This window comes from Triticum aestivum, chromosome 2A, assembly GCF_018294505.1.
Source record: "Triticum aestivum cultivar Chinese Spring chromosome 2A, IWGSC CS RefSeq v2.1, whole genome shotgun sequence".
NCBI lineage: Eukaryota > Viridiplantae > Streptophyta > Magnoliopsida > Poales > Poaceae > Triticum > Triticum aestivum.
Genome location: NC_057797.1, coordinates 81866132 through 81875842, shown reverse-complemented (window position 1 = coordinate 81875842; position 9711 = coordinate 81866132). Strand labels below are relative to the sequence as shown.

General features: G+C 42.9%; 1 protein-coding gene and 2 long non-coding RNA genes across 3 annotated transcripts; 1 reads left to right on the top strand and 2 right to left on the bottom strand.

The window, feature by feature from the left end:
• Window positions 1–1259: 1259 nt before the first annotated feature.
• On the top strand, window positions 1260–6331 carry LOC123187639 (DEAD-box ATP-dependent RNA helicase 10; the record flags this gene model as incomplete). The annotated part of the gene is given in 13 exon segments (XM_044599560.1): window positions 1260–1454; window positions 1540–1663; window positions 1751–1820; window positions 2360–2422; window positions 3183–3257; window positions 3838–3957; window positions 4330–4371; window positions 4483–4557; window positions 4971–5117; window positions 5288–5425; window positions 5547–5658; window positions 5738–5826; window positions 5935–6331. Coding segments are annotated over 13 exon segments (1377 nt in total). The 3' UTR covers window positions 6064–6331.
• On the bottom strand, window positions 6172–7504 carry LOC123187640 (uncharacterized). Its single transcript, XR_006494071.1, has 2 exons — window positions 6723–7504; window positions 6172–6636 (listed from the first exon to the last, which is right to left on the bottom strand). It is a non-coding gene; the product is annotated as an uncharacterized lncRNA (long non-coding RNA).
• Window positions 7505–8524: 1020 nt separating this feature from the next.
• On the bottom strand, window positions 8525–9367 carry LOC123184830 (uncharacterized). Its single transcript, XR_006493095.1, has 2 exons — window positions 9031–9367; window positions 8525–8950 (listed from the first exon to the last, which is right to left on the bottom strand). It is a non-coding gene; the product is annotated as an uncharacterized lncRNA (long non-coding RNA).
• Window positions 9368–9711: the final 344 nt, after the last annotated feature.

Here is a 9711-nt window from a genome sequence, read left to right as displayed (position 1 = left end):
AAAACAGAAAAATGGATACCAAAAGAAAAAAAAACCCGAAACCTTGAAGTACAACTATGCTATTTTCCTTTTCGGGAAGCACATACTGTGCCTTTTCACTTTTTTAGAAAGCACAATAGTGTCCTTCCTTTCTCATGAAGCATAACTATGCTTCTCATGGAAGTGCTGACTGTGTTTTCCCCCTTTTTCGAGGAAACACATCTATGCCTTTTCCTTTTCGGGAAGCACATGTTGTACTTTTTGTAGAATCACAACTGCGCTTGTCGCAAAACACATGTTGTACTTCTTGCGAAAAGCATTGCTTCTATTTTTTTGCACCAAAACCTAAGGAAAACTAAGCAAAAAAATAAATAAAACCAAAAACACATGAATGAAAAAAAACACCTAAATCCCGAAGAAGGAAGGGCGGGCGTGCGACATATGGCAATGTCTGCTCGCTTCCTGTCCACCAAAAATAACCTCTAGGTTCCCCGAGAAGATACCCCCCCAATTGGTTGCTCTCGAAGAATATGAGCACCTAGGTGTAATACTCCTTCCGTTTTTATTTACTTCCTATATTGGTTTTGATCTAAGTCAAACTTTATAAAATTTGTTTAATTTATGAAAAACAATCTAAACAGTGACGAACAATGGCGTAGCTAAGCCCCAGGCAACAGGGCGGCTCAGGGCATGGCAGCAAGTTTGCTCACTGTCTGTACCAGATACAATGTTACAAGTTTGTGCTGTTCCATATTGTACCATTAAGGTTGGCCTAGGACATGACGTTGGGCTGGCTACGCGACTAATAGTAAATATATATGATATCAAAATATGTTCAGCGATGATTTTAAAACTATTAATTTGGTATAGTGGATAATTATATTTTTGTATAAATCTGGTCAAAGTTTGTACAACGCTAATATGCAAAGTAAATAAAAATGGAGTTTGGAGTGGGCTCTTCCCGGACCGAGGCCGCTCCAAGTGACTGCTAATATGCGAAGTAAATGAAAACAGAGTTTGAAGTGGGCTCTTCCCGGACCGAGGCCGCTCCAAGTGGCTAGGCCGAGCATGCCGGCCCACGAGATTTTCCCCTCCGGTTCGTCCGCTAGGGTTTATGGCCGCCGCGCCGACCCCGCGGCCGTGTGCGCCAAGTTCTGTCTCCCGTCACACAACCAGCAGCCACCGCGCGCCACGCCTCGCAGACCAAACCCACGCCGCCGCCGCATTCGCCCACGCGCGCACAGAAGATTCCCCTCCTCTCCTCCCCTCCCCTCCCGTAGCCATGGCGGTGGTGGACAAGGCGGTCGCCGGGGGCGGCGAGGCCCAGCAGCCGGAGCCGCAGCCGGAGCCGGCCGCCGAGGCCTCAACGTTCGCCGAGCTGGGCGTCTGCCGCGAGCTGGTGGAGGCCTGCGACGCCATGGGGTGGAAGCAGCCCACCAAGATCCAGGCGGGGGCCATCCCCCACGCCCTCCAAGGTACTACCAGCACCGCCGCCGGCCATTATTTGTGCAGTTTATGACGGTCTCAGGTCGTTGATCCTGAGCTCGGTCCTGCGTGCAGGGAGGGACGTGATTGGGCTGGGGCAGACGGGGTCCGGGAAGACGGGCGCGTTCGCGCTGCCCATCATCCAGGCGCTGCTCGAGCACCGCCAGCCCTTCTTCGCCTGCATCATGTCGCCCACGAGGTAACCATTTTCCCCCTCTCCTTGCTGAGATACGTTTCCTTCTCGGTAGCTTGTGTGGAAGCTTACCGCGCGGTTGTGGTGGTTCAGAGAGCTGGCTATTCAGATCGCGGAGCAGTTCGAGGCGTTAGGGTCGGCGATCGGCTTGGTTTGCTCAGTGGTAAGTGGTGCTGATACAATTGACTGTTTATTTAGTTCTGATATGGTTGTTTTCAACAACCGACTGGATGTTCATACTGCAACATGCATTGTGTCCTTGCGCGCATCATAGTTCTGATTACCTAGTTATAATTGCTGGTTGTGAATTGTTGGCTACTCCCTTTGGTTGGCTTGCGGGCATAACACGAAGAGGAGTAATATCGGTGGCGCTGTTAGAATTTTTAGTATATGTAGCCTATTTCAATGTGGTGAAGCCAAAGCATAGCGGAACATGGTTATATCTGAAGTTCTAAAGATCATAACTAAATTGATTAAGTTGGTTGTTATAGGAGCCCATACCGACAATTTCAATGTTTGTTGATGACCTTTCTTCTCTGATTACTTCTGCTCAGTATAATTTGATGAATTTCTATCTTCTATTGCATTAAGATGTCTCTTGGTGACCATGCTACAACCTATTCAAATCAAGTATTCGTCATCAGTTATGTGACTATTGAGTTAAGTGAATCATTTTCAATTGAGATATTTTCCCCTTTCCAGCTTGTTGGAGGAGTTGACCGGATGCAGCAAGTGTTATCCATTGCAAAACGTCCACATATTGTGGTGAGTATCCTCTATCCAATCCTAACCTAAGACAATATAGGTTATGGATCCTTTGTGCTTTGAACTTGTAAGTGAGGCATGTGATTAAAATCCAGACTCGACCATCAACAAGGCTCATTTAAATCCCAAAGTGGAAAAGCTCGAGCATCAGTATTAGCATATATTAATTCTTTGGACTTAAAAAAAACCCTTTTGGCCAACATGTGGCTTCTCCGGTTCTCCAATTAGCCAGCTTATCAAGCCTTTTAGTGCCCCTTTAACTTCCATTTCTAGTAATTCTGTTTGTGAAGGCTCTTGAGGGATTTATTGATCGATAATATACCTGAAGTTAATATACTCTATTCCAAACAAAGTGCATTTAGAATTATAGATTTTGCCCCATCAAAGTTTTATCAAGTTTTCAGGAAAAAAATATTAACAGATATCTATATGCACTATATTTTGAAATAGAGGGAGTAATATAAGCACTTTTAATTTGGAAAGCCACTGTGATGACAAGCGCATCCTTATACTCTGTATATTTTGATACAGAGGTAGTAAGACCCAAGACTCTCCATTTCACTGAATTTAGCATATATAAGTAGCTTCTAGAGTGTAAAAGACATGGGACTTAGGTATACAAGATAAGGCCAAGACCTTCCATTGCATACACCAGTTGCAAGTAGCAGAGAAAAAACACTTTTGTTCTCTTCCATGATATTTGAAAACTGTCTTTATCAGGACTTAGTTTGTTTTATTTATCATCTCCTCTAAAATGCAGGTTGGAACTCCTGGCCGTCTTTTGGACCATTTGAAAGATACAAAAGGTTTTAGCCTAACTAAAGTGAAATACCTGGTACGCATTCGTTGCACTTACTCATCTTTTAATTTATACATCATCCTGCTTTTTCATTTATGACTAGACCATTCTGATTGTTTGATGTCAGGAAAATGATTGGTTGTTACAGATAGAACCTGCATTAAAGAAAGGAGTAATGTGAAATATAGAGAAGTGGCTTCTCACAAATCCTACCTCACCTGTTAAAGTGGAAACTTACATTTTCCAGGCGGTGTTCCCCTGAAGTGTTAAGCTAACCATCTAATATAATAAGATATCTTTTCATTTTAATTACTTAAAGCTTGTTTTGTCAAGCTGAACCACCCTAGCTTGTGTGTTGTGAACTAGAAATACTTAAATGAATCAGTAGTTGTTTACCATTGCTTGACTGGTTGGTGTAATAGTTTCTTAGTTGCAATTGCAAATGTGCTATAGTTACTTATCATAAATATATGTTGATTATACTGTCTGGAGCCTTCATTGTCAACTATTTCTTTACATAACTAGTTCATACCTCCACAATTTGGACCAATTATACCAGCTTGTTTAAACTGAGATGCTTTTGTTTTGACATGTGCTCAATCTTCTTGGTTTCTAGGTACTTGATGAAGCTGATAAATTACTTAATTTGGAGTTCAAGGAATCACTTGATGATATTCTGAAGGTCATTCCTAAAGAAAGGAGAACTTACCTTTTTTCAGCCACAATGACCAAAAAGGTTGGTGGGTATTCAGGCGATTTTGTTACGGTTTCATTCAGTGAGCCAAAAGGACTAAAACATCAACAATTTGCCATTGTTGTGTTTGTCAGAGTGATGTGGCCTTGTTTACCACTTTGTTTGGTGATTGCACTATAAAGTCTTGAGAAATAGTGCACAGATTGACAGTTTGTCATATAATCGCAATTATTATGGTGAACTGTGCATCATTTTGTATTTCTAGGAGTACTACTTCAATATGCTCTTCCAAGCTGCAACAATGATGCTTCTAGTCATGAATAGCCTTAATTTTCTAATTGGTGCTTCACGGCTTTGCTACACATACATTTTTGTTAGCCTGAATGCAGAATAGCTTATGAGTTTTCTTTGCAGGTAAGCAAACTGCAACGTGCTTGTCTCCGAAACCCTGTTAAGGTAAAGCATCTATTTTAGGCATTCAATAAGCAGCAAAGCGTCAACAGAACAGGACCTTTTGGGCCGCCTTCTTGCTCTTACTAATGTAAGAGGAACTTTTTTTGGGACCAGGTGGAAGTATCCTCCAAATATTCTACAGTCGACACACTTAAACAAGAGTGGTATTTCGTTCCTGCAGATTACAAGGTTAATTCTTGAACTTCTTACTATAATAATGTAATTTTAGGAAGTGCCGAAATCCGTTTCTATACCTCAATATCAGGACCTGTAGTTCTGTGCCCATGTAACTTGTGTGATAAAATGCAGGCCTGCATTATCTTGTTAGTTTGACTTTTTTTGAACAGAGAATTTGGACTTCTATACATTTGATATTAGCAGTACTGATTAAAGCCTGTGTTGATGAAATCCTTGGGACTAAGATTCTCCTCTACATTTAATAAACAATCCTGATAAAGAATGCCCATGCTTATACCCTTGGACTTCAGGAGATTAGTTTAATTCACATACATGTTCTGCTTTGAGATTATATTTCTCTATTTAGTAACAGTGGCTCGATTACTGATTTCCCTTTATTCTTCTTTCGCCATTTCCGATTTCAGGATTGTTATCTTGTTCATGTTCTGAATGAGTTGCCAGGCAGCATGATCATGATCTTCGTGCGGACCTGCGAGTCAACAAGACTCCTTGCTCTCACTTTAAGGAATCTTGGTTTTAAAGCTCTCTCTATCAGTGGCCAGATGAGTCAGGTTTACTTCTGTAACTCTTCTATCAGACAGACAAAAGTACTTGATTTCCCCATTCAGTTATGCACCCTTTTGAGGCCGTATAAGTGAGCTCCATTATGGACATGTTAGTTTTCTTAACATAAATAATACTTCCCAAGGCAAATAATTTTTTAAATTCTTCTCTTTATCAGGACAAAAGACTAGGTGCTTTAAACAAGTTCAAAGCAAAAGATTTCAACATCCTTATCTGCACCGACGTGGCGAGTCGTGGTCTTGACATTCAAGGAGTTGATGTGGTTATGAATTATGATATTCCAATGAATTCAAAGGTTCTCTACCCTGTTTACTTCAGTACCTGTTGCCGATCATCGTATATTGCTTTTTTTATTGAGAAGATCGTGCATTTATATTTTGTCACTGATCTTAGATCTTATGCTGCATCAAATGCAGGATTATGTCCATCGGGTTGGTAGGACTGCGCGTGCAGGGCAATCGGGATATGCCGTCTCTTTTGTGAATCAGTACGAGGCTGAGTGGTTTAAGCTGATTGAGCAGCTCCTTGGTAATAGTTTTCCTCGTTGCTTGTGTCATCGCACACATAGCTGGAAATTTCTTTCTGAAGCCATCCCCTATTTTTGCAGGAAGGGAAATTCCTGACCGGAAGGTAGATATGGATGAAATCCTGATACTTCGTGAGCATATATCAGATTCAAAGAGGATTGCACTGACGGTATGTACTTGGCGGAGCAATCAATTTTGAAGTGTCCATAATTGTCTTCCATAAATGCTATGACTGCTGCAGTGATACTAAAGTCACCATTTTGTTATTATTCGGCAGAAACTGAGGGAGGACGGTGGTCACAAGAAGAGAAGGAAGGCGGCGGAGGACGACGATGATGAAGAAGAGGAGGCCCCAAGAGGTCACCGACAGAAATCGAGGTCTTTCAAGAAATCATCAAGGCGGTGATAGCACTCGAGTGCAGATAAGTCGGAACCTCCTGCCTGATGACCAGTAGAATCCGTACATACAGCGCCACCTCGCGAAAGCTATTTATCGGAATTTTGTCTGTAGTTCTTCCGATGCACCAGCTATATTGTTAATTACTAAGTTGCACCAGCGCTATCTATGCTACCTTTGTTTGAAAGTCAGGCCACTTTGAGCAATAGCCAGTATTTCTCTGTTTGATACAAGATTTTACATCTAATCTATATGAATATTTCACCTTTACGTTGAACTCATTCTCTCATGGATGAACTCACTGTCTGGTTACACTGCTGTAAATCAATTTTCTTCCTGCGTGTCCAATGAACTGCCACTTTGTAGGCGCAGAGTTGAAAAGGCAGCCGGCGATGTTGAACGTGGCCGGCCTTAGATGGAGAGATCGCTGCTTCTGAGCGCATATGCGACATCGCTGGCGACGGTGATGCAGAAGAAGAGCCAGCCGAGGAGCGCTGCCCTCACCGTCTCTGCCAGTCGCGCCTCCAGCCTCCACGGCACCATGGCGTCCAACTCAGAGGCACTCCCTCACTGAATAAAGACCTATGGAGAGTAGAGGATGAAGAGTTGAAGAAGCAGAAATCCAGACGGGGAAAAGAGGATGAAGAGTTAAAGAGAGTAGAGCTTACCTTGATGAGGCGGAGCCTTCTTCCTTCCTGTCTGCTTTAACGGGCACGAATCTGGACCGACCTCTTGCTTGGAGTAGGAGAGCGTCATAAGGGCCGAAAGTGAAAGCTGAAGGAATTGGTGTTGCAACCGTGCAAGTAAAGCAACAGAGAAGAAACAGGTGGCCGGTGATGATGCCGATGGTAGCCATCGCCCATCCCTTTCACCGTCCAATCCATGGCAACGAATATCTCTTGTTTCTTATTCCATGCTAAAATATCAAAGCTCTAGGCGCTGTACAGTGTACGCTGCCAAAGAAATTCCGGGAGTGGACTCGCAAGTGTCCGAGATGCATATCCACAGGGGACGGGATCTTATCTCTACAAGAGATGGTAGAAACACACCAAGAGAGGAGATGAGACATAACGTAGGAATGTCTGGCGATTTTGGTTGAAAAAGCGGGTCTAGCAGAATCGTCTCCCTCACTTCAGTGGGATACATGTTGGGGATCGCTTCAAATCGAGCCGTTCCAAATGATTTTTTTGCCTCTGGATTTAGACATTTATTGAGTTCAGATTTTTTATGTCTTATCTATGTTTATCTCGAAGTGGAGAGGACAACCAAGAAATAAATAATCAAAATTCTTCTTGGTGAGGTCTATCTACTTCATTGGATTATTGTATTGATGATCGAGTCAATTATCATCTTTGGCTATGGTTTACTTTTATTCCGCAAAAGAAAGTCTTTGTTATTAAATGTTTCTAGAAGCGAAAGGGACTAAATATCTACTCCCTCTGTTTGGAATTACTTGTCTCGAAAATAGATGCATCTAAAACTAAAATACATTTAGGTACATTCATTTCTGCGACAATTCATTTCTGCGACAAGTAATTCTGAACGGAGGAAGTAGTGCAGTAGAACTTATGGTGCATCACCTGCTGATTTTTAGGCGTCGAACTATGTATCCTTCATATTTGAAACCGACTATCCTCCAAGCTTCTAAATCTCGTCCGATACGACCGATATATCAGTTTAGGGGGCCTAATGATATAGATATAGCATATCATTTTGTACCATTTTCATACATACCATATGATATAGACAGAAATATCGACCAATATGGCCGTTATCGGAGGGGTATATATCGTTTATATTTAGAAGACCGATCATAGATGACAACAATTCTTTCTCGGAAATAAGTGAAAAATAAACAAGATTTTGTATTTACAACTTCAGAATATTATCAAAGTTATGCATAACGGTTTGTAAGAACACATATATAATGTATTGATTTTAATAAGGATTTTGTGAATCTTTTTCAAATAGTTTTTCGATTAACAAGTCAATACAGTGAGAACTAAATTTGTTATGCTGAAACATTGACATCATGCATTTTTTGTACTAAAAAGACACGTTTGAAGAAGATTAATGAAAAGAACTTCAAATTTGTTCTCTTCGATATAACTAAATATCGTATGATATACCATCCGATATGCCGAAGTCAAAACGATACAAACTAAATATCTGATATTGTGAATCTACTATCCTCAAACATTACAAAAAAACATTAAAATAATCCGGCTCCTGACTCCTGAGAGCATGTGAGGTGATTTAGAGGGCGTTTTGCCCCACATGAGACCGACGGCAATAATTATTTGCTAGGCCATCTCATCATGGGACCCACATTTCAGATTAAAAGTGGAGCTGGACCCCCTAATGGGTTTTAATGTTAATAACTAATGACAAAACCGTTAAGGTGTAATGATTTAGTATTTCAGGTGGTAATTTCACCAAAAAAGGCATTTCAGGTCGTAGTCAGTGATGCTAGCTGGAAATTAACCATGCTGACCCCCCAAAATGAGCCAAGGAACAACACGCTTTAGTTGAAAATTTACAGGGATCATCTGCTCAATGAGTCTCAAGGACAACCGTCTTCTAAAGACGAGCACCTGCACCTAACTGCGGGTTCGTTGCAAAATCGCATCTGGTTACCCTGCTGTAAATCAATCTTCTTCCTGTGCACCAGATGGAGTGGCACTTCGTAGACGCAGAGTCTGTTCTTTGCCGCCGGCGATGTCAACGCGGCCGGCCTTAGACGGAGAGATCGCTGCTCCTGAGTTGGCGTGCGACGTCGCTGGCGACGGTGAGGCAGAAGAAGAGCCAGCCGAGGAGCGCCGCCCGCACCGTGGCCGCCAGCCGCGCCTCCATCCTCCACGGCACCATCGCATCCAGCAACACCACAACCTCGCTTCTGCAAGCATCGCTCTGAATAAGGGCCCAGAAATCATCCCTAACGGGGAAAAGAACATGAAGAATTGAAGGAGAGCTTACCTTGGTGAGGCAGAACCTTCTTCCTGTCTGCTCTTAAGAGGCATGAATCTTCAGTTCTTCACCATCCTCTTGGAGTGGCAGACGTCATAGGGGTCGAAAGACGAAAGTGGAAGCTAAAGGAATTGGTGTTGCAGGGTGCAAGCAAAGCAAGAAGAAATAGGTGGCGGATGTGGTAGTAATGGCAGTAGCCATCACCCATTCCTTTCACCTTCCAATCCATGGCAACAAATATCTCTCGATTTTTATGCTAAAAATCTGAGTTCTATGCACTGTATACTGGCAATGATAGCCCGGCGGCTGCTCAGGACATCTACAGCCAAGTAGGCTGGGAGTGGCCTCTCAAGTGTCCGAGATCTCAGGGCATCTACGACCGGGTGCCCAAATTGCTCGGGCGTACATCCGGTCAATGCCCGATCGCTAAACCGCGGGCTTCTCACATCGATTCTATAAGTTCAAGTTGACCGGCACTCCTAATATCCAGACTAAGTCTAAGGTGGGTATGGAAAGGCCTGGACGTGCCCCGACATGTTCGTCACATTGGTCGGGCCCAGCCTGGCCCATCCCGACCCCACAAATTGCCCCCTCCGGACGAACCCTAGACTGAAGTCAATTAGTTCACTCCTCTCTTTCTCTCTCTCATATATATATATATCCGTCTTCTCCACTCCCAATCCCATCCCC